Raw genomic sequence first — 25,761 nt, 5'->3', positions numbered from 1 at the left:
CCCTAGGTGTCCCCAAAGTCTCGAGCAAACATCCTCCCATGTAACAATTTCCATTTCAATGAAATGTCACTCAAAGGGAACAGTCATGCCCAGGTCGAGAGTCAAACCTGGAACATGCGACTTCCTCAGATAAATCATGAATTTTGTGTATAATAATTACAACGCCAGTTCATTCCTGGTAATTCTGAATCTGCGGTTTGGTTTGCATATACATATAAGCAGGATAATATTCAGTTTTCGAGGGCTCGTACCGTTGAAACGAGGAGTCAAAAAAAATATTAAGAAAGGTATTTTTTTTTGTATTTATAATGATAAGCCTTTGCATACGTTGTTAATTCTATATTTTTCGAGACTTGAGACGAGAACGAGAATTGCCCTCCCAAACCGAGACGGATGTTTATAAATCGAGACGAGACTGTCAATGAGACATTTACAAATAAACACGAAATAGACATTTACAACTCTCAACGAGAACGAGACCAAGGCTGCCATGTCTCGTCTCGATGGGATCCTTAGTGGTGAAGTTGTGAACCAACCAATTAATGCGTTCGGGGTAACGAGATGAGGCGGATTTTTTCGTAGTACAAAATTCAAAATATATCGTACGATTTCAGTATGGGATATTGTTATGCACATGGGCGTATATATAGTTCACGTGGGAGGGGGGGGGGTGGATCAACTTTTGGGATGATTACGGTTGCTTTATTTCGTAAGTGAAAATCCAGGACACTGCTGGCCGGAAGCTTGTTGGGGAGCAGGGGGTGCTGAACCCGACAAAGTTGTGTGTATGTAGTCACGAAGTCACGCTAGTATTGATACTTTTCAGTTCATCTTGTGTCACTGCGTTTTTAAAAACTAAATATATTTAAGATGACTCGAGGGGAAAAAAATAACTGACTTGACAGTCTCAATGCAGTTTCTTATCGCAGAAATTTTGAAACTATCATGAAATTGCAGACATTTGGTCTGTAGTCCCATCTCGTGTGTGGAATTACGTCTTACGTCTCTAATTTAAGACAATAAAATAAGTCCGAAGAAATTTTTATGAACAAGCGGATGAACAGGTAACTCTGATAATTTTACTGAACCAAGGGGGGGGGGGGTGGACCCGTTGAACCCCACCTTGAATACGCCCTTGGTTATACACATTATTTCCTTGTAATAATTATACGTAAACTAAGTATTAATATGTACTGTACAACTGATGTAATCTTCTTGCCCAAAAATATTTGATCATAACTTGCGCAACAGAATTGAAACACAAACTGAAATTGCTTTATGGAAAATGAAGTAAAATAGGCTTTATAAATAGAGTGAAGAATGTGAAAATTCTTATTTTGCACTACATAGGCTACGGTAAATTTCGATAAATATAAGTTTAAAATATATATATTTTTGAAAGTTTGGTCAGCAACCAATTTTACAAGCAATATTTTTCGCATGACCTGAGAACACGCACACAGCAGAACCCTTTCATTTATCTTGCACGTGAGCAGCAGGGATATTTCATGGAAGAATGATCATTACAAAGCATAGCTTTCCATTCCACTATCGCTCCTTCTTCCATTATTTAAATCTGTACAGATTTGTAAAACTGCTGCACATGTTCGCTCACCGTGGGCTACCCGCAGTAATCTGGACGCTCGAAGAGGACGACAAACGAGCTCTCTCTATGTCGTGGCGTATTAACATGGCGGCGGCGTGTTTTCAGCGCAACGCTAGCCTCGAAACTTTGGAAGTCTCGTTTCTGCCTTAAACTGGACGCAGAGAAACGCGAGAACTTGCAGGGGTCATTTTCCAGGGTGTAGTTTTTAAAATTGTTGTAAAAAAATGAGTTGAAATGTCCATTGTTTGTTCCCTATCTCATGTAAGGTGCGTTGCAAAATGATAAGAACGAATCATAAAGTAAGTAGGACACGTTTACTAAGGTACAGGTACAGGCACACAGCACATTACAATGTTCACGTAATGTACAGAAAGAGAAAACTTGTTGACCAGAAGTCATGTGCAGGCAAGGAGAAGGTACAAAGCAACGAACCTTAAAAGTGATCACGTTTACTGTTGCAAAATGATAAGAACGGCATCCCAGACCTGCTTTAATAGCCAATACACGAACCATGGCAGCACACCATTTTGAAGACCCGATCACACATGCTGTCCATTAGCATTTTCAATAGATTAGCATCAAGGGCATCCCATGCAGCAACGATAGCATTCCTCAGGTCATGAACGTTGTTGTACTGGGTTCCATTGGCGTACACTGAACGGCACAGAAGACCCCACAGGTTTTCCATGTGGTTAATGCCAGGCGAAATCGCAGGCCAATCAATGACATGCACATTCCTGTCCAGAAACCAGAAGATAGTGGACTCAGCAGTGTATAGTGGCGTTGTCTTGCTGAAAACGCCACTGATCGCCACCAATGCCATTGACAAATGGTATCAGATCGTCCGTTAGGACGTTTTGGCATCCGAGCGCATTCATACGGCCTGTGGGAAAGGCGAGATTCGTTTTCCCATGATAACCAAACCCACCCCACACCATTACAGACTGTCTTCCTTGTTGTCTCTTAGAGAAGATCTTTTCCTCTTTGCGGAGATCATGCCATATCTCCAGCCATAGGGGCCATCCAAATCGAATTTCTTTTCATCACTGAAAATTACCCGCCGCCGTTCCTCCTTCCACGCCATGTGCATCTTGGCCCAGGACACGCGACGCTCCTTGTGTTGTGCTGCGAGTCGTGGCTGTCGTTTGGCCTTGCGATATCGGAGACGATTGCTGCGTTTCACGGTTTCACAACCCGTGATAGCGTTGATCGATGCACATGAACATGAGGATCACGAGCCAACTGTCTGAGGGATGTTTTACCAACAGCCAGCTTCCTCAGGACGTCACGTTCCTGTCGGGGCGTCAATTTCCTTGGAATTCCCGGTGCTTTCTTCATTCCATACCTGTCTTCAAGTTTTAGGAAATTGTTCACCATACAGGCGCTGCGACAAATTCGGCGTGCAATCTCATTCGAAGACACTCCCTCTTCCTTACATGCCAATATCTGCCCCTTTTCACGTTCCGACAATCCTGCTCGACGGCCCATTCTGCACCTTCATCAATGCTGTCGTACTCCTCAACAGGGCATGAATACCTCGCGATCTGCACGCTAGCTGCAACAGCGGCCTCTGTAGCGACTGGCAACAACATCTACGGTACTGGGGTAACCGCACTCCGTTCTTATTATTTTGCAACGCTCTTTTGACTTCGACCTTGCCTGCTGTTACACATACACGTCTCCCTCAACAGTACCACATTTCTCATAACAAGCTTTTCTCTCTCTGTCAGTTTGCATCATTTTCGTTTCCTGTTTCCTTTTCGTTCCCACGATATGTTCAAATTCCATACCGTTCTTATCATTTTGCAACGCAAGCCAAAAGCCGCACAAATATTGTCGCCTTTTCCGAAGACACTGCCTTTACACCTTTGAATTCAATATTATTCTTTTCAAAACCGGAAGTGCAGTCCCCGCCAGCGCCAAGGAAGCACAGAAATGTAAACATCCCGTGAATAGCGCCCATAACGATGTCCAAAGTCGACAAGAAAGTGTTGACAGGGACAAAAAAAGAAGAAGAAGAAATGAAATGACTAATCTGTGGCAAAAACAACAAGTGACTGGTAGAAAATAGTCGGAAAGATAAGGCAAAGGCACAGTTCGAAGTGTATGTAACATAGTAAAGAAACCAATCCAAATGATTAATACAGGGTAAGCTATTCTCTTCAAATAGTTACAATTGCAACGAGACTAACGATTAAAAATCATGTTTGCCCTCCAATATAAAATGTATACAAACAGATTCAGATTAACAACCGGTCTTCGTAACTTCAAATTTTAGAGACTGTAATTTTCCCCCTTGCACTGCTAGTAACATGTTTCTTACAGGACACGAAACAATAGCCCATCAACTGATTCCTTCATGCATTTAACGTGTGATACAAAATAGAATATATTATTAGAAATTTATATGATGCATAAATTATGTACTCAAACTGACTACTGTAGTAACATGGATCTCTACAGAAAAAAAAAATCCTTATCTTTAACGTTTAGTAGGAATATTTATGACTAGTGCACATAGTTTGGTAAAATTTTCGTTTCCGCAAATCGTATTTCTTCAATATTACAGGAGAAAGTACTTACTGAAATGGGTAAATATGCGATATCGCCCGAACACCTCTCACTCGTTTATTTCGTTAATTTTAGCATTGATACTTACCTATTCTGCATTGCGGAAGATTCTTTAAGGTGAAGTTATGCCTTTTTCCATAAAATAGTGTCAACTTTTCATATTACGAGTCATTATTTGTATTGCTTGTTCTGCTTGGGTAACAGACAATATGGCGTGCACTCGTCATGGATCATCACGCGTCGTGCTTGTGTTTTGTCGATTTGGGGTGGGTATGCAGTGTTTCAACCTTCTTCACCGAAAAATACCTACTTTCGTGTTCATTATGTCATTACAAACCATTGACAGATAGCCCCAAAAAACATTCACGATAGCCCCACGAACCATTGATGGATAGCCCCAAAAACCATTCACGATAGCCCCACGAACCATTGATGGATAGCCCCAAAAAACATTCACGATAGCCCCAAAAACCATTCACGATAGCCCCAAAAATCATTCACGATAGCCCCACGGACTATTTCCAGCAAGGTTAGGTTAGGCTGGGTTGGGTTAGGTAACCATAGTTATAAAAAGAAGTGATTATTTCTTGTTCTGCAGCATTCTATGGTGAAGTTTTCAGTTTCCGCGAAAGAAAATACCTCGAAGAACTTCGACAATGCTACAGAAACTGATTTCAGTAAGTAGTTTCTCCTGTAAATTTGAAGAAATCCGTTCGGGCGATATCGCATATTTACCCCGAAATGAGTTTATTTATACTTAGGAAGGTCTTGGAAGTGTGTTTTCCCCTCGCTTAAATTTTTTTGCCTGTAAATCATGTAATTTTCAACATTAATTTCACTCCGATGCACGAAAGCTGTTCCCTTGATGTCCGTCTACTACGTGAACCAAATTTTTGCGTGTGTTTAATGACGTAACAGCTGGTCAGTGTTTCCAAATATACGTGGTTTTTTTAACTGTGGAACAGTTGTAGAACGTAAATATACGTGTGTTACTGTTCATTTCTGATTACGAACTTGTAACAACATGACGTGCACAAGATGCGTGGTGAAATTGCACGGCATTTAAGATCCAGTAGAATTTGTAATTCACCATGGAATTGTGAAGGAATTGGAGTGTCCCAAAAAATAAACTATCTTAAATTTTTCTAACTTTAAAAAACAATTTTAACTATGTTTGCCTAACCTAACAACCTTACCTAACCTTGCCGTGAATGGTTCATGGGGCTATACATGCATGGTTCGTGGTGCTATTTATGAATGGTTCGTGGGGCTATCTGTGAATGGTTCATGGGGCTATCCGTGAATGGTTCGTGGGGCTATCCGTGAATGGTTCATGGGGCTATCCGTGAATGGTTTGTGGGACTATTTATGAATGGTTTGTGGAGCTATCTGTGAATGGTTCGTGGGGCTATCCGTGCATTGTTCATGGGGCTATTTATGAATGGTTCATGGGGCTATCCATGCATGGTTCGTGGGGCTATTTATGAATGGTTCGTGGGGCTATTCATGAATGGTTTGTGGGGCTATCCGTGAATGGTTCATGGGGCTATTTATGAATGGTTCGTGGGGCTATTTATGAATGGTTCGTGGGGTTTTCAAACCTGAAATAAAAAAATAATAATTTTAAAAAAACATTTAATTATGTTTGCCTAACCTAACCTTGCCGTGCATGGTTCGTGGTGCTATTTATGAATGGTTCGTGGGGCTATCCTTGCGTGATTTGTGGGGTCCCGAAAAAAAAAACAAATTTAACTATCTTTGCCTAACCTAACCTTGCCATGCATGGTTCGTGGGGCTATTTATGAATGGTTCATGGGGCTATCCGTGCATGGTTCGTGGGGTTTTCGAACCCGAGAAAAAAATTATTCTAATTTAAAAAACAATTTTAACTTTGTTTGCTTAACCTAACTGAACCTAACCTTGCCGTGCATGGTTCGTGGGGCTATTTATGAATCGTTCTTGGGGCTATCTGTGCATGGTTCGTGTGTTTTTCGAATCTGGAAAGAAATACAAAATCAGTAACACGAAAGTATGTATTTTTCTATGAAGAAGGTTGCAACACTGCATAACCACTGATCATCGACAACGCTAGTCAAGATTTCTCCACCATATCGCGTGTAACGCAAGTGAAAGCGAACAAAGAAAAATTACTCGGTATGTCTAAAATTGAGATTATTTGAGTGGAAAAAACAAAATGCCACCTTCAAGAATTCTTAGGAATGCAGAATACGTAAGTACCAATGTGAAAAATAAGGGAATTAGAGTGTTTGGTGGTTACTGAAATTTTACCCATAGTTTATATAAGTACCTCCAATACTGAGCAAATTGAATTATTTCATTAACAGGAAATTAGCCGGGCAAACCATCTTTATAACCGGAGCCAGCCGGGGTATTGGTAAAGCCCTTGCTCTGAAAGCAGCAAAAGATGGAGCAAACATTGTGATTGCTGCGAAAACAGCTGAACCTCATCCAAAGCTTCCAGGGACCATTTATACAGCTGCAAAAGAAGGTGAGAAGTAGCCTTAGCAAAGAATTTGATCTTCCCAATGACAATGAATTTATAACTCTGTGATTACTGTACCTTTGTATGATTTATAATTTTTTGTGTGTCTTGCCAATAAGCAGGGTGGGGGGAGGGGAGGTTATGATCAGAACATATACACAGGGCATATCTATTTCACTGTTTTTGACACCAAGAGTAGCGCTGGTGCAAGGAAATTGCTATCAACCAAGTAGACACTATGCAAAAATAGGTGTATTCACGTTCAGAAGAATGAACAAATTACTATCTGTTGCTTTAAACTTTCATATATTGGTTATTAAACACCACTGTACACTACTACAGAATGTAGTGCAAATAGCACAGACACCAAATCAGTGAAGTAGATAACTCGGTATTGTACTTTGTAACCAACTAGACACATGGGTGCAAAGGGAGTCTAAAAGAGCAGCGAACTTGATGGGGCTACGGACATGAAAAGAATAAAAGGCCCAATTTCCTTTTGTTTTATTGTGATTTCATCATGCTACGAATGCATTTTTTACATGGTTCAATTTCGATTTATGTCTGTTAACACATACTGGGGAGTTTTAGCGATTGCTTAAGATTTTGCTCAATATATGCTTTCGTGGTTAGGCAGGTCAGATTTGGTTCCCTTAGTATTAAAATAAAGTCCCTAAATGCATTCTACTAAGGTTGCGATTAACTTCTACATTCATTTTCCACTAGTCTACGATACTTACTGTAAACGGATAATACCTTTTCCATGGGAAGCGCGCATGATTGCGTGGTGATTTTTAAGTTGTTTTTTTTTAACATAACTGTTTTTCAAATTCAAACATTGCTCATTACTTTAAGGAAGGTTCAAATTTTCTGTGATAATGATTTCCAAAATTCTACGATAATTAGTCTTTCTGCTAGGAGAATTTGAAAAAAATCATAAAACAATGTGAACCGTTAGCAAATAAAATTGTAATTGTTTCAAATATGTTTAATAGAATTTTCTTGAGATATGAGCTTCTATTCTTCTTGCATGACATGATGGTGGATGTCATTGCCAAAGATATCCCAAACATCTTCACTAGGATTTACAACTTGCTGCACTCTCTACAGCGTGGATCTCACCTTCATTTAGTTTCACCTCTATGACACATGTTGGATGAACAAGTCTAAAGTATGTCCAATGTTGTTCTCAACCTTCATGAGACCGGAGTCCGGAAGTCGATGCCTTCCTAGTTCTTTTTAACTGTATACCTTTGAGTGCACTTTCGAAAGAAATTAAATATTAATAAATAAATTATGATATTGATATAATCATAAAAAGTAATCAGTTGGTTATGTAGTGCCTTGTTGAGAAATGTAAAGTTAGTTTTAAATTAGTTTCCAACCACTGGATGTGTGATGAAATCTTGTAGTTTTGTCAGACCAACATTATGAAATTAGTTTTGTTGGTGCTGATTTGAATTGACATGTTGCACCTTGAGCACTGAAAATATCCTGTTAATCAGAATATTGAACGGAAATTACTGTGCAAAGTAAAATTGCAATTTTGAGGAGAATCTCTCGCGACCCGGTAAATTTGATGCCAGGACATGGTGTGAGGCCATTGCCTAGTGGTTGAGCAACTGTTTGAAACCATTTTGTTAATCCTATATCATTTGCTTTAAACACAACTTCCATTCTGGTCTACAAGCTGATTTATGGGTATGATATATTAATACCCATAAAAATAATAACAAGTAACAGAATTTCTCTCTAAATTATACATTATTTACAGATAGCCTATATGTGAGTTTATAATTATGGAGAGGCTTTTTTGGTGATAAAAACTTCAAAAATATTTATTTTTTTATGTACTAAAATTAGTGGAAATATGCAGCTGAAATTCAAAACTATTTTCATTCAAAATTCTGTCAAATAAATAAATATATACTGTACTCACCAGTGACGGCAGGATGTTTATAGTATGTTGCATTCTGTAGATTATAATGAGCAACAAATTGCCCATTGAAAATGAACCGGTTCAATGCTCATTGTGTTGGTGGATTTTCTGGCTGTGCTTGCAAAAATAAATTTGATGCTAGTTGCTGGTGATTCTGTGGGATTGGAAGAGTTTCATGTGCTCACAGAATAGGTAATCATTTGAATTTGTGATTCTTATTGCAGTGGAGGATGCTGGAGGCAAGTGCCTGCCATGTGTGGTGGATGTGAGGGATGAATCCCAGGTGGAGGCAGCCGTGGAATCGGCCGTGGCCAAGTTTGGAGGAATTGACATCCTCGTTAACAATGCCAGTGCGATCTCCCTGACTGGGACACTTGAGACGTCAATGAAAAAGTATGATCTAATGCATCAGATCAATACCAGAGGAACATACCTTGTGTAAGTGTGTGGTAATTTTTTTGGAAACACTTTCGTATAGCAGAAACGGATTTCTTACTCTTTACATAAGAAAGTACTTACGCAAATCATTTTCTGTAGCGTTGTTGAAGTTCGTGAATGTGTTTTGTTCCATTTTAATGCGAAATCATGTGTTTATCTGAGAAAATATCTCTCAGACACGTTATTGCTGCTGCCGCTATTTGCTTTCTGCATGTGAGCACAATGTTCCATGTGTTTCAAACCTCGCCGTGTTTACACTATTACATGACGTGTCAAGTATTTTTTTTTTTTTAAACTATGCTTGCCTAACCTAACCTAACCTTACAGGAAATAGTTTGTGGGGCTAACGTGAATGGTTTGTGGGACTAACGTCAGTGATTTGCAAGGTATTAGCATAATTTCAAATCTGGGCATGAAAGCAGGTATTTTTCGTTGAACAAGGTTGCAACACTGCATAAATCGATAAAACACTCGCACACGATGAACCAGTACACTATCACCATAATGTGTGTTACAGAATCAAAATAACAAATAACAGTAAGTACTCGTAAATGTAAGAAATATACATTATTTTCGTTACAAATTCAGCCCGACCCTGTGGCCGAGTAGTTAGCACATCGCGCTGCGACACCAAGGGTCCCGGGTTCGAATCCCGGTCGGGCTTGGTTGTTTGTGAATGTCCATTCATCAATTTCATCATTTCATCACTCATCCCCATCTTCGCAAATTAACCAAGAGGCACAAAACGCGAAGTAAAATAAACTAAATCAATCAATCTTTAGAAATTCATTATTACACCTAAGGAAATGTTCCGCAATGCAGAATAGTACGTTAGCAATGCAAAAAAAGAAAAGTGTGAAATAAATTATTTATAGGTGTTTCACCTATACAAAAGTAGTACCATTTTTTTTTGTGCATCTATAAATCTTGCGAAATTTCATGTATGCTGTAATTCTATGTGAGTTGGAAACAGTCCTAAGTTGTGATACCCTTTGATTTTTGCCAAATTTTGGGTAATGACATCATCAAAATGGTAAACAGCTAATTATAATAACAGACATATCTATAAATAGTGTATATTTGGAGTAAAATTAAACTTAAATAGAAAAGGAGTGTGTGTTCTCCTGAAATGTTACATTGAAAATTGTGTTTTTGTGCTTGTAAGAGCCTTAAACTATAAGAAAATTTAATTCTACAATTCGAGCAATACATACACGAAGAAAAGAAAGTAAAATTCTGTGATTTTGTTGTTATTTTTATGAATATGTGCATATAATTCATACTCGTATTTCCCATTTGATAAACCAGTTTCTTTTCAAAGCACAGCCTTCCCCGATGACATAGTGGTAACATCACCACCTTCTAATCAAGGAGTCCCATGTTAAATCCCCGGGGGAGGCACGTAATGGTTCTGATCACATTTTAAACTGTAGGTCCAGTCTCATTTAGCCTTTCTGTGCATAAAGTGGACTTAAAAAATAATATTGAGTTTTCAAAGTGCACAGACCAGCATTAGAATGACACCTGTTCACGATCAAAAAAAGGTTGAAAAGGCAACGTGCAGTGAATGTTATCCAGAGATGCATCAATAAGACCTAACTTTGTATCGCAGGTCCAAAGTGTGCCTTCCGTACCTGAAGAAGGGCAAAAATCCGCACATCCTTAACATGAGCCCTCCTCTAAACATGAAGCCCCATTGGTTCAAAAACCACCTGGCCTACACAATGGCAAAATATGGGATGTCAATGTGTGTGCTGGGAATGGCTGATGAATTTAAGGAGGATGGTATAGCAGTTAATGCTCTCTGGCCAAAAACAGGTAAGAATTTTAATACCACATATCGGTAATGGGTTTATTTATTCTTAAATACACCGGGCCTTTGCAAGACCTTAGAGATGGGACACACTTGGTATTGGCCAACATAAGCTATCAGTAAAATTGCTGATTATTTTATCAAGCTAATATAGATATAAATAGCCTGTAATTCAGTCCAAATTTTGTTATGTTTATGAATATAAGCATATGTTCTAGTTTTGTAACCTCAAGTGTAGTTAACAAACACATGATTTTGGTTGGTTGCAGCAGTTCGTTTCTTATGATTAGAGTGTGGATTTATAGACACTGAAAATTTATAAAATAGGCATAACTTTTCTTAGTTGCACACTTATTGACTTGAATCTTTTATATTATATTATATTATTTTATTCTTGCATCACTATTTAACTCTTTTGCTGCGGTCGTCGCTTTTATGCACAGCACGCCAGGTGCCTTGCTCCGCGGAAGTCTCATTATTGTGAGTTCATACTTCCACTCGCTGCGGGTGTCGCATTTGCGAAGTACGTCGCTTTTAGTAGCCTTCAGACATCTGTTGATAGTATTTTGAACTATTTGAACTTGTAGTTTTGTTTTTATCCATATGATGTCGCTAATTATGCCTCCGTTTAGAATTCTTTGACATAAGAGCGTTGAGTGCTCTGACATGTCAGTTTCAAATGCATGTTCAAATGTAAACAACATGGCTTCGTCAAGTCGTCAACACTTGTCTGATAATGATGTTACGCAACTGTTATTTGTCGACTCAGAATCACAAGGTGAATTAAGTTGTGACGATAATAACGACAGTTTTTATGAGACTTCAAGTGGTGACGGTGATTGTGTAGTGTCTGATGAAGAATTTGTACTGCCATCCGTAACATCATGGAGCAGAGTGCAATACAGCATTGATCTATGTGCGGGAATTTCAAAATTTTTCAAACTATCATACCACCAGGGACTACAGAATGGTTTGCCAGTGCAAGGAATGACTTTTGCAAGTTCTCTATAATATATTTTGCAATGTAATTTTGTAAAATTATTCTTTCTAAAAAAAAAATATTTTTTTTTCAAAATTTTTCAAAATATCATACCACCAGGGACTACAGAATGGTTTTCCAGTGCAAGGATTGACTTTTGTAAGTTCTCTATAACATATTTTGCAATTTAATTGTGTAAAATTATTGTTTCTAAAAAAATGTTTTTTTTTCTTTCAAAATTTTTCAAAATATCATGCCACCAGGGACTACAGAATGTTTTCCAGTGCAAGGAATGACTTTTGTAAGTTCTCTCTCATATATAATTCAATGTAATTGTGAAAACTATTTTTTTATTAAAAAAATATATTTTCAAATTTAATTACGCAGCCAAGGGATATTGTGTGCCAGAGAATTCCGCAGCGAAAGAGTTAAGATAATCGTGGCAGTGGTTATGAATGGCGATTAGCATACATTTATGAAGGGGCTCTCGCAAAAATATTGTGGAAAGAGTCAAGAAAGCAAGAATAAGCAAAAGTTTTAAAATATACCATTTTTAGGAAATATTATGTGAAATAGGCATTTATAGGCACATATAAATGTATTATCAGGCTCTAAACAATATGGAACAAATTAAAAACATAAAAGCTTATGTTTTACTGTAAAGGAATAAAGTAGGTAAAATAAAAGTGCCTCATAGTTGATTGCTTGACTTAGTTTATTTTGTTTCACTTTTCTGCCACTTTTGGCTAATCGCGAAGATGAGGGTGATTTGATGAAATTAATCAAGGGACACTCACAAAGAACACCAATGCCCAGGTTGGGATCTGAACTTGGGACTCCTGACACCGTAGTGATATGTGCTACCATTCCTCCATGGAGGTCGGCACCTCATGGGATCATGTTGCTGGCAGTAATGTTGACCCATGCAGTACTATTTTGCTTTCCTTTACTGACTGGTGGTGTTTAGTGATTTCCAGGCAATTTCAGAAACTTTAGATTAAGATAGTGTTGTCAGAAATTCACGCTTCCATGTTGCTTGTGATATACTTAAAATAGTTCAAAAGCAAATTAATTTCCACAGGCATTTTGACAGCTGCGATGGAGATGCTTGCTGGATCCACTGCTGCAAAGCAGTGTAGAATACCAGACATAATGGCTGATTCTGCGTATGCTATCCTCATCCGTGACAGCAAGACATTTACAGGAAATTTCTGCATAGACGAGCTGATTCTGAAGGAGGAGGGAATCACAGATTTTGACCAGTATCTGGCCTTACCAGGTAAAAGGACACCAGTAGAAAAATGTGTGTGCATGTAACATGAAGGAAACAGGAAACGTTCACTATGCCCTGGAAATTTTTTAATTTTTGTGGCCATGGGCTGCATGTTTAGATGTAGCTAAAAGATGGTGGATACGGAAGTGTGGGTTGTACTTGCAATGTTGCCAGATAGAGAGAGAAGATAAATATGTCATGGGAGAACCTGGCAGGCTTGCAGCTCCAACACTTTCTTCTATTTCCACTCTTGTTCTTCTACTTATGACTGAAGATGCAGCCCTTGCCCATGAGTCTTTAGTGTGTCTATGAAAAAAAATAGTACAAATGGCTAAAAAGCCTCGTACACTAGAAGCTGCAAAACATTTGGTGTTGAAACATAAATACCGGGTGTGCAAAAATTATTGGTCGATTTTGTAAGACCATATTTTCACCAATAGTGAACAGAAATTCATGATATTAGCACCAATTGAAAGAGGAATGTGTTGACCTTAAATGCGTCTGATGTGTGCCCAACATGTGACACGACAGATGTCCAGGCAGTGGAACACTGTGGAATAACTGTAGAACCACTTCTTTGGATTAAATGTGTGAAAGCGTCGGTCCCCCCAATCCCTTGTTTTATTCCAGCCCTCTGGATTACTTCCTACTTTAATCCCTCAAATCTCTCCTTTCACCTCACCCTGGGTGCAAGCGAGTAGGTTATATTTGCACCGGAATTACAAAAAGGGGGTTTCACATTTAAATTTATATTTTTTAGTCCCTGGTTTGTTTACACATGTACAGCAAGTGAATATACAACTGGTTTAAAATGGACAGTACCGTATGTCTTGGAATCATAACATTTCTAGTAGGATATATTGGTTTGTTATACGTAGTTATATATATACACACTATGTTGCCATTCGTCACCGGACACCTCATACCAGTACATTAATACAGTCTCAGCACCACATCAGTATTGTGTAGGGCCACCTTTCACCGCAATGATGTCCGCAACCCTTTGAGGAAGACTTTCCACCAATTTGCGATACGTGTCGACGGGAATCTTGCCCCATTCCTCCTGCAAAGTGGCAAACATCTCAGTGGTGCTTTTTGGTCGGCATGGCCTGGCTCTCAAGCGGCGCTCCAACTCGTCCCAAAGGTGTTCAATGAGGTTGATATCTGAACTTTGGGCTGGCCAATCAAATTTTTGCACACCCTTGTCCTCGAACCACATGTTGATAATGCCTGTCGTATGACATGGAGCATTGTCGTGCTGAAACAGGTATGGGCCAATACCGAATTGTTCCCACAATGTCGGTAGCACAGAATTGTCCAGAACTTTTCTGTTTGCATCGGCATTCATGTTTCTCCAAACTAAAACAAGAGGACCAAGACCATACCACGAAAAGCAGGACCACACCATGATGCCACCTCCGCAGAATTTCACTGTGGGTACGATACAGTCCTGTAAACAGCGTTCACTGGGCATATGCCACACCCACACACGTCCATCGGACTGCCACATCTGGTAGTGCGATTCATCACTCCATAGGATGGATTTCCAATATTCGAGAGTCCAATGGCGGCGTTCCTTGTACCACTGCAACTGACGGGTCACATTGCAGGCTGTGATATGCAGCTTGTGAACTGCTGCGCGACCATGAAAACCATGTGCGACGATCTCCTGGCAGACAGTACAATCACTTGCAGCACTACTGCATGCCGATCGAAACTCCTGTGCCACCATCTGTAACGACGCCTTCCGGTTTGACTTCACCACACGTTTCAAGCATCGACGGTCTCGATCTGTTAATATTTTCGGTTTACTGGGTCTGGGTCGGCATGTCATGACCCCCTCTCGCTTCCACTTCACAATAACATCACTCACTGTCGACCGGGGTATCTGAAATTTGTTGCAAATCTCACGGGTCGAATGCCCAAACCTGTGGGCTCCAATGGTCATCCCTCGTTCCGCCTCACTCAGTTTGCGTTGTCTGTCCATATTGACTGCTGTAGCTGGTATGAGTGCATTCTCAACTGGCAACGCCTGTTATAGGTTATATGACGTGTACAAACGATCCCAAGCACTTTTTGAGGGGTGTCCGGTGACAAATGGCAACATAGTGTATATATATCCACACATATTTACATAGCGTTTCCATGTCTGCATTTACATAATCAACCAATTTCCTTAATTCAACATAATTGCGCATCTATGGCTTACACCATTGGCACTTCCTTTACCGCAGAGTTAGCATAACTATCTCTGTGGGCCTACCCTTAGCTTAAATGATATTCTGTTCATTACAAATGCAGGGTTGCTACGCAACTGGAAAACCTGGAAAACAGGGAAAAGTCAGGGAATTTGTTTGGTCAGGGAAAAGTCAGGGAATAGTCAGGGAATTTTGCATATTTTCTGGAATTTACGCGCATTTTGGAGTTGCAGGAGAACCAGTTACAAAATGAACGAACGGTTCATTTCCACTTCCGAATTCGGTTCTTGTGATTCCAGTCCCCCCAAAAGATTCAGTTCAGAAACTTGTTCCTCTCGTCATTATGACTTCTAGTCTGTTACGTACAAAATTATGGTTCCTTCGCATTTCAATTCTATATTTATTCACTCTCGGATCTATGTTCTTGGATCCGTTCATTTTGCGACTTGTTATTGTGAACCTGTTCTAGACCGGAATTTGGAGAGGCGTGAGATTTTTCCTTCGAGAACAAGCTACTCAAGACAAAACCTACGCACCAGCCATCCTCAGAATTTCTTGCGGAAAAAATGTTGCTTTAGCTTTGTGTGTGGTGAGGAAATTTTCTTCTTCAAGAACACACCCGTTCGGAACCCGTTCTCTTTTGATACGTGAAGCAGACCAAGTTGGTGTTCGGACAGTTCATTGGTTTTGGATCTGCAATAAAGCTTGAAGAGCAGAATTTCATGTAACTGGCTGTGGTTGACGTCACACTGGACGCATGCGGATGCCGAATAAAAACAAAGGGCTCACTATTTCGTTCCCCCGTTAACCCATTCTGTGAATTTGAGTCCTTCGTTTGCGACCCGTTCAGAAGTAACCTGATCAACTAGTTCATTTGCTCGTCGTAGTTTTTACATTGCAGACGTACTACACATGTTACACCCGAGAAATTAGTGATTTTGTGCAGTATCAGTGACGTCATTGTTCGAATATGCACGTGTTTTGGTACTACTTTACTATACCTGAGACACCTGGGAATGATTCCTTTCGCACTTTTTTACATTGCTAACGTACTATTCTGCATTCCGGAACACTTATTTAGGTGAAATAATGGAATTTGTAACGAAAATAATGTATATTTCTTACATTTACGAGTACTTATTGTTCTTCTTTATTCCACACACAACATGGCGATAGCTTGCGGCAGCAGCAATAGCGCGTCGGAAATAATTTTTTAAAAATTAAAAAACACTTTAGGAATATTAAATTGACTTTTTTACTTACTTACGGGGACGAGGTATGCCTACTAGGTTAGGTTAGGCCTGTTAGAAAGAAAAGAAAAACTGTTTTCTTATGCTTGTAATAACCGTAAACTACAAGAAAATAATTCTGTTAGGTTAGGTTCCATTAGCACTCCTTGCAAATGGCGGGAGCAGAAATATCACGTTGGAGAGAGATTTTTGTATAAAACCACATGGATTCGCATTAAAATGGACCAAAACTACATTCCGGATCATCAACAACACTCCAGAAAATGAATTCCGTAAGTACTTTCTCCTGTAAATTTGAAGGAATCCGTCTCAGGTATAGTAAAGTGTTACCCGTGTTTTGTGCATGTAGAACAAATTTATTTTTTAAAACTGGTGCGAAATAGAGTTATTAAACGTATGCTGGTCACACATCGTTGTTAGGTTAGGAATGTTGGTTTCATGCCGATAGTAATTTTACGTATTGTTTGTGTGTAGAATGAAATTATGCTGAAAAGTGGTGAAAATGAGCCCAAGTTCCTTTTGTTTTATTACGATTTAATCATGCTACAAATGCAACTTTTACATGGTTTGATTTCGATTTATGTCTGTTAACACATACTGCAGAGTTCTAGTAATTACTGAAGATTTTGTGAATATATGCTTTTGTGGTTAGGTTAGGAATGTCAGGTTTGGTTGTCTTAGAATTAAAATAAAGACCCTGAATGCACTCTACTAAGGTTCCGATATATTTCTACATTCATTCCCACTAGTTTACGATACTTACTGTCGCTTGTCAACCGGAGAATACCTTGTCCATGGGAAGCATGTATGATTGAGTAAGGTCATTTTGAAGTGTTTTTTTCAACATAAATAACTTTTTTCGAATCCAAATAGTGCTCATTATTTTAAGGAAGGTTCAAATTTCGTGTCACAGTGATTGCCAAAATTCTATGTTAGTCTTCCTGCTAGGAAAATTTGAAGGAAAAAAATCATAAAACATTCGGAACTGTTACCTTTTAAAATACAGATTTCGATGTTTTCCGTAATATAAAATTGGTTCCAGCATGTGGAAAACTCAAATAATGGAGATATTTGATTCCAAAGTATGGCCCGCCTATATATTTTTTTAGGTGTATGGTTGGTCACCGGCCCCATTCAAGTTCTGAATTTCCGTAATATGTACTATTTTCAATAAATTAAAAAATATAATCATTAATCTTATTGCATATTTTCTAAAGGTACATGACCTAATTATCTGTTGTTTCTCATTTGTATTCATATAGGCTAATTGAGGTTGTATACAGGTTACATTGTAAAGCTTTGATATATGCCACATTTTTTATTTGATTTTTTACACCACCTTAATTGTAATGACTTAGTAAAAATGGGGAAGTACAATAGTTATTTATTTTTTCATTGAATAGCATTATATTCACTTGGCAAATTTTCAGCTAATAACTGTGTATATTCATATTCATAATAATTAACGTGCCTGCATATTTAATTGAAAAACATGAGGTTCAAAAGCAAAAATCATGACGACAAACATGTCTGAAAAAAATTTATTTCTGGTCTGGAAAACCTGGAAAAGTCAGGGAATTTCATAATCAAAAAATCGTAGCTACCCTGAAATGCATTTCCTTACCCCTTTACTCTTTCTTAGGGGCATGAATTATTCAATACGGAAATATCCACATATTCAAAGCTTTTTCTAAAAGGGGACTTGGGACAGCAACAGGGGTTGGCTTACACCAAGTGCTACATTATTATATTAAGTCTAGCCACCAAAAGTGGACTAAACTTAAGGAGACGTTCCTCTTCATCGATCAATGGGGAAACACTGTTTTTTTGCTAAAGCCCACTAGCCTTTTTTATAGTCGGGGTAAACGTCCGTGGACCCCGTAGCGTTGGAAAATTCCACTGTAACAGTCCTTTGAAAGACAGCTAGCTCCCCCAAGCGGGAAGATAAAACACAGGGGAATCTAATATCCAGTAAAGCACAATCCAATAAGCACATACACTTACATGCAATAATAACATAAAAGTACACTCATGGAAACATATTACTTAACCCTACACCTTGTAGGTGGCCAGCAATTAATCATTACAATATACAAAAACCAGTAATGGTCAATCCGACCATTACAAATGGTAGAATATGAGAAAGAAAAAACAAACAAAAAAACTTAACATATCCTAGTTCCTGTATTTTGCACTTAATTTTTTCAATTTGATGCATTTTAAATTTCATAATTAAGTTCTAACATTAACTAATTGAACTTAATTATGTTATTAAGTATAAAAATAGCATACTTTGTTTTTTTGGTTACTTGAAACTGTTAATTTCCAGTGGAGGTGTCAACTGACCGGCTCGACCCCTCCTTCCCGAAGCCCATGGTCTGGACATGCTAGTATCTACTCTAGCGACACATACATGTATTCTCCACAGAGACATCTTTGTCAGACTCTTAATAGAAAGAATCTTCACTTGTGGCAAGTGTTTACGTAGGAAAGGATCATTATTATGCTGCAGTATCTTGTGTTCATCCTTCCAGAACACTTTGTGATAGCTGCTGCTTTGTGATTGCTGCCTTTCCAAGTCTTACAAAACAACAATTTTTGAAAATTCTCTCCGTTTCAGGAAACAAAGACCCACTGCTTCTGGATTTCTTCTTGGACGACTTCCCAGATGACCCTTCGCTCCTGTCTGCAAAGAAGGCAGTAGAGGCCCCAGCAACAAAGGGAAACGATGGTGGACAGATAGCACAACTCTTCGACTCAATTGAGAAGAGCATTAGTCCAGAACTTGTATCCAAAGTGCAAGCAGTGTATCAGTTTGAGGTCAAAGGTTGGTTCTTTCTTTCATAATGTGGCAACCTTGTCTTTCTTTTTTTTCTTTTGACTTTTGAAACCCAGATCTGCTAGTATTGATTTCAAGTAGCTGTCCAATTTTACTTACGGTACTGGAACACACTGAAATGTTGGAACTTCTGCTGAACATTGAACCCAGGACAGCTCTCATTGAAGGTGAGAGTACTAACCATTTGGAGGGTGTTTTCCCCTGGCATGAGGACAAGTATAATCATATAATAAGGTATCTACCAGTATGGAAATTCGGGAAAAATCAGGGAATTTCCTTTTTCTCAAAATGTCAGGAAAATTTACTGTTTTTCCGGAAAAATCAACATTTTTGTAGTAGTGCACAAAAAGTGGGTTTTCGAACAAAGAAAAAGAGAAGCATTTTTAATTGTTATGGGTAAAATATACCTCAATTTGATATACTGAGTATTACTGGTAATTACAGTAAAAATTATACATTAAATACTCTAGAAAAAAGGGTTATGTTTTATGCAATTTTCAGGGAGAAATATACTATAGTAAGTTGCTATTGAAAATATTTACTGTCTTGCAATTGTGAGTTGCATTTAGTAGATATTAGGATTAATACAGATTTTATTACTAAATTTTACTATAATATGTATTATTTATCCTATAATTATGATTTTTTATAAAAAACAATTCTTTGTTAACCATAAGTCAATCCTGCCGTTTTCACTTTTACATATAAAGTGAATATTCAAAAAAATTGGTTACGTGAGATTCTAAGTGTGGTGTTAGCTAAAAGTATAGTGACCTTATAAACATGTTTAAATGTGTGAATTACCCTAATAACTTGACTTCTTGGTCTGGAAAACCTCGAAAGGTCACCGAATTTTGTTTAATTAAGGTACTCACGTTTTCCGCTAAAATAATGTAAAACAGCTTCGCGGAAAACATGAGTACCTTAGTTATCTATTACCGCGTCTCTCATTCCCATAGTACATACAGTCAACTCTCGATTCAACGACCTTTCACAGTTCCCGGGAAAAGGGTCGTTATTTCGAAGGGGTCATTATTGGAATTTGCACCAATTTTCAACTTAAACGGAGCTCAAACAGACACAAAGATGCCTAGGAGATGGTAACACCATGTATCCTGGTGGTTATACAACCTGTTATGCACAGGACGCATGTTGTGAGAAGGAAAATAGAACATGAAAACGTTTTCAGAAAAAATAATTTAAAATAATGTTACTTTCTTTCAATTGTGCAGTCGTTGCTTTTCCAGGTAATTCTTACAATTCTAGTTCATGAGAAACCCGTTTGCACCTGCCCCTTTCAAGGGAGCAGTCAATACTCCTTCCTTGACTTGCATTGTAATCCAGCGCATCCAAGCACATTCGATCTTCTCTTCTCACGTATCCAAGAGCAAGCGTGGCAAAACAAGCCTGGCACGTTGGGTAGCGGCCATCGGGTGCGGGGTAACATTGGTGTGCTTGAGGGAGGGGAGGGCAGAGGTAAAGTGCTATTGGATATCAATCAAGCATGGTGTGGTGGTGTCTTTTTTAGTTCAGACCCAATTGTGAGCGGTAGAGCGCTCGTGAAGGGAATGAGTGGAAAAAAAACAATGCATTTTTCGGCCGATTTCCTTCAATTTTTCAAATTTTTTTCTAAATTTTTCAACCATTTTTTTAAAAAAAAAAGTATTTTCAGGGGATTTCCCCCCTTTCCCCCTCCATATATATGCCGAATATCTTCTGAATCTGTGATTCATTCTGCGTACAAAAGTATATCACTCATCTCTCTAGGGCAATTAGTCTCCGATCTACACTCATTTAATTGAAACTCTGCATTTTGCTCAAAATCTGCTTGGGACAGAGAGGCTTACATGTGAAAATGGCCTTGGGACTCAAAAGGTTAATGCAGTCTTATTTTATCATTTAGAAAAATAGTGATACAATTGAAGCATGCAGTTGCGATTATAAATAATTACATATTACATATTTATAAATTATACATATTTATTTATAAATATCACATATTTTTGGTAAATAAAAAAACAAATTTCGGTACAAAAAGAGCCAATTTCGGGTTCAAAAGCAGTAAATAAAATTAAATTTCGCTGTTATAGCGGTGAAGAAGTTGTATATAAAATGACATTTTGGTTTTAAAAATGTGAATATAATCTCAAATTTGATTTAAAAACTGCACTTACTACAGAAAATAAACATATCCCTTGTAATAGCACATTTATGTAGTAACCAGAGTATTAAGTTTTTCCCTGTATAAAGGGCTCCATATTTTCTTCTCAAATATCCACAGCAGAATTAATCAATTTTCTGTGAATTGCATAACTCACAGGATAATTCTGACTTGAGAAAGTGTCGTGTCTGTAAATAAACTCTAAATTTCGTGTTTAAGAGTCCCATTTTGCAGTTCATTTTGCATTATATCGTGACAAAACAAGCTGGGATAATGCACCCCACACCTTTCAGAAACATGAAAAATTAACACTACAATGTGTTATTTTCACATTTCGTGTTTTCGTTAAAAACGAAATATGCATACCTCTATAAATAATTCTTGGGAGAGAAACAAATTCTTTTGTTTTCTAGAGAAAGGAATGTTAGTTAATCGTGTCATTGGTTACTTCCATTTCCTTATTTCTCCAATATGAATTGTATATTGTAAGTGGAAGTTTTATAAATTGGGATTTTTAAGCTGTTTTTCTTGCATAAGTTATGGTCGACTAATGTATTATGAGAACAGATCTTTCACTTATGTATTTTGGAGTCGTTCTTAAAGATTTGTACGAAGGTTGGGGCATAAGTCATGGTAACTATTTTTTTCTACAAGAGTGCAGGACCTGCTTGAAAATCTGAAATATACAAATGGAAGGGGACAGTGTATTGTAATGTGGAATGTATGAGCCATGCAAATCATGTGCACCAGCTGTAGTATAGGGAAGCGAGCAAACATCCTTAAAGGTAGCATTGTGCCACATGTATTTACGAGTCTGAAAGCATAGAAGCAGTACAGGAACAAAAGAGGTGTATACTGAACACTATTCCCTCAGTTTCCAGCAGCTCCCTGTGGCATTCTCTGGCATTTCTATCCTGAAGAATGGCCATTTTGATACACAATGCTGTTCACGCCGTGAAACATTGGTGACTAAACAAAGAATTACTATTGCTTTTTGTGTGATAATTATTCATCACTCTGCCATCTAGTGACATGCCCACATACTATGGATGCCATGTTCTCCAGGACACATGAACATATTATGGTACTTTGAGAAAAAATATAGTTGCCATGACTTATGTCCCAGCCCTCATGCAACAGTAAGCTGTTTCCTTTTGTTCAGTAATGTGTAGCCAAGACTGGTTATTATTTAGATATGAAGATATGTACCCCTGTAGAGTTTTGTGTGTATATATTTGGAGTTTGTGATTGACTGTTGGGAAATATTAGCTTACACTGTTGGAACAATAGTCTAATGTAGATAAAACAAGTGCCGAAGTAAGTTGATCCTTCACTGCAGTCCTTGAACTCTAACAAACATATCTAAACGAAATATCTGTTCTGTACCTCAAGTGTTGCAAGTGTATTGTCAAAAGAGTATGTGAGGGTATTACAATGTACTTAAAGTGGCAATCAATCGGCTCTTGCAGGGCCAGAAGCTGGGACGTGGTACTTGGATTTGAAAAGTGGCAAAGGAGGCGTTGGAAAGGGCAACCCTGCCACTGGCGCAGATGCCACCCTTACTATGAACAGCAAGGACTTCTTTGACATGTTTTCAGGTGAGACAAATAATTGTACCTACAGTTTGCTTCTGTAAATAATAAGTATTTGATTTGTTCTTATTTTAGTTTGCTTTTTGGCCACTTTTGGCTAATTGCGAAGATGAGAATGATTGGTGATATATGATTAAATTCATGAATGGACAATTGCTAGAGCTACACATTTATGGTAAATAGATGATCAAGCTTTCGGAACAAAAAGTGAGTGTATTTCAGGATCAAAAGCAGTATAGAAAATGGCCTTTCGGTTGTAAAATATTTATTATATTTATTAAATTTGATTTAAAAACTATACTTATTACACAAAATAAACTTTTAATAATTTTTCATGATTTGCATAACTTACAGGATAAATCAGACTCCAGAAAGTGCCACATCGGTAAATAAACGCTAAATTTCATGTTTGAGAGTTTATTTTACAGTTCATTTTGCATCATTTCATCACAAAACATGGTAGAAAAATGCACCTCACACCTTTCAAAAACAGAAAAATGAACATTACAGTGTGCTATTTTACATTTTGTGTTACCGCCAAAAATAAAATATGCATGCCTGTAACAATCACAAGGGTTATACTGCCTGTGAGTTCAGGTGCCAGATCCTTGTTGGCCTGCAAAGTGTACTGTCTTCCCTTACACCCCATAATTAGTATTAGAGATGATGTTATGCAAAGGGTCTAGCTGATACCTATGTCAATCCATTGGTATCAGAAAGTATTGGTTCAGATTTTATCGGGTTTTGGGTGTATCTTGGGATCCACAAATTTGTCACACATTTTCATGTATATTTTGTACCAGTGCTGTGTGATAAAATAGATTTTGCTATTAAATGACAACTATTTTAATATTGTGATGTAAATACGAGGGAAAGTCGAATGGAAACCTTAAAAGTTCGACAAAAATTACAGGATAGACTGTAAACAGCTTAAATGTACATGGGGTATAAACTGTTATTTACAAAATTTTAAAGATAGTGCCTCCTGCATACACATGCACCAGCGAAGAGCAATGGTTTCTTGCCCTCTGGAACCTAAAACTTATGGACATTCTACGACAAATGAAAATTCATTGTCTCTATGCATGCTTACCATGGCAGCAAGTTTACAAATAGAGGAGGAAGTTCGACAATGGCCTCAGTCTGCACGTAGATGGGTGGAAAGACCTTCCCCGTCGCCCATAAGTGACTGCGCATAGATTCCAAATATTCTTCTTGAGGAATACAGGCACTAATTTAGACTTGAAATTATATGTGGATCAGCAATGGGTCTAAGCCAAAATGCAGCAAATGTGTGCAACTTTACATGCAGAAATCTACTAGATACAAAAATAAAGTTTTAGTCCCTCATATTTGAAGATTTTGATTAGGGTGGAGTTGATACTGATGCTTGAAACTTGTAACAATTAAAAGTTGTTCAAAATATTGATTAAGATTAGTGAATAAGTTCAGTATTTCACACCAATTGTAAGTTTCAATTTACAAGAGCTTTGCTTCAAAATTCAGTTTTTCATATAATATTGGAGCAAAATAAATGGAAACTTCGAATTTTGCATGATTTCCAGGATAATTCGACTGCAAAAGTTTTGCACAGCATTTTAGTGGACCCTGCAAAAGACTCAGTTGGTGGGAAGGTATCACCTTACTCCTAGTTTTAAAGCCACCAAGAGCTTTTTTGTCAACTTTTGATCTTGCCACAAATGTTCATGGGTTCAAGTCATGGCAATTAACCAAACGTTTAAAGAAATGCAGTGACAAATAGCAAATACATTATACTGAAGAACTTTAGTTTGTTACAATGTTTGAACATCATCATTAAAGGAGGCAAGCAAGAATATCTGCATTGTTTTTCAACGAGGTAACAACGTAGTCCTAATTATTTATATTTTTGTCTCTCAGGAAAATTGAAAACCACAAGTGCTTTTATGACTGGAAAGCTTAGGATCACTGGAAACCTCCAGAAAGCAATGCAGCTGGAGAAACTAATGAAACAGTTGAAGTCCAAGTTGTAGCAGTGTAGTGAACAATAGTTACATGGGTCTCATAATCTTGATAAAGGTGGTTTGCAAACCTAATTGAGACAAGTTAATGAATCAAACTGACTGATGACTGGTTGTTGATATATATATATGTAAATGGGGAAGATTTGTATGAATTTTACATATTTTTTTTGTTACTCTTTTGTAATTTGTTAAAATATTGACGAGGTGTGTGTGAATTCAGGGTACTAAATTTTTTTGTGAGATATACAGGTTGGAATCTACAATCATGGATGTGAATGATATTTTCATCAAATAGAGGTTGAATGTTTGCATGAATCACATTTGTATTTTCAACAATGTAACTGAATTGTACAGTGGTGTGCCAAATGGTGCTATGCATGTAAATCGTTATGCCTACATTTATATTAATAATGTATAGACTGTTATGTTTTTATAAAAAGAATCTGTATAATAAATATATACACAACAAATATTGTGCATATTATGACCACCAGTCCAGCTGGCGGCTGATCCTTACGAGTATCTCCAGTCAGTTATGAAATGTTGGCCGATACAAATAAAGCACCCGATCGATAACCGATTTTTTACCGATCCAA

At 37.9% G+C, this 25,761-nt stretch overlaps 1 protein-coding gene across 1 annotated transcript; it reads left to right on the top strand.

Annotated features, from left to right (window-relative positions):
* Window positions 1–3,640: 3,640 nt before the first annotated feature.
* Window positions 3,641–25,629, top strand: Hsdl2 (Hydroxysteroid dehydrogenase like 2). The gene is made up of 8 exons (XM_083134284.1): window positions 3,641–3,754; window positions 6,523–6,686; window positions 8,844–9,057; window positions 10,670–10,875; window positions 12,931–13,128; window positions 19,191–19,397; window positions 23,040–23,168; window positions 25,062–25,629. Exons 1-8 carry the CDS (start codon window positions 3,741–3,743, stop codon window positions 25,172–25,174), a joined length of 1,245 nt encoding a protein of 414 aa, XP_082990410.1. The 5' UTR covers window positions 3,641–3,740; the 3' UTR covers window positions 25,175–25,629.
* The last annotated feature ends 132 nt before the right edge of the window (window positions 25,630–25,761 follow it).

This window comes from Lepisma saccharinum, chromosome 13 (genome assembly GCF_977018435.1).
Source record: "Lepisma saccharinum chromosome 13, izLepSacc3.1, whole genome shotgun sequence".
In the NCBI taxonomy this organism is placed as follows: domain Eukaryota; kingdom Metazoa; phylum Arthropoda; class Insecta; order Zygentoma; family Lepismatidae; genus Lepisma; species Lepisma saccharinum.
The sequence above is the reverse complement of the archived record's forward strand: the minus strand, read 5'-3'. Positions and strand labels throughout refer to the sequence as shown.

Bases quoted from the DNA above. Each gene is read 5' to 3' on its own strand.
- Hsdl2 (XM_083134284.1), top strand. The intron at 13,129-19,190 runs GTAAAAGGACAC...TCTCCGTTTCAG, and splicing joins CCAGTATCTGGCCTTACCAG to GAAACAAAGACCCACTGCTT. The intron at 19,398-23,039 runs GTTGGTTCTTTC...CGGCTCTTGCAG, and splicing joins GTATCAGTTTGAGGTCAAAG to GGCCAGAAGCTGGGACGTGG.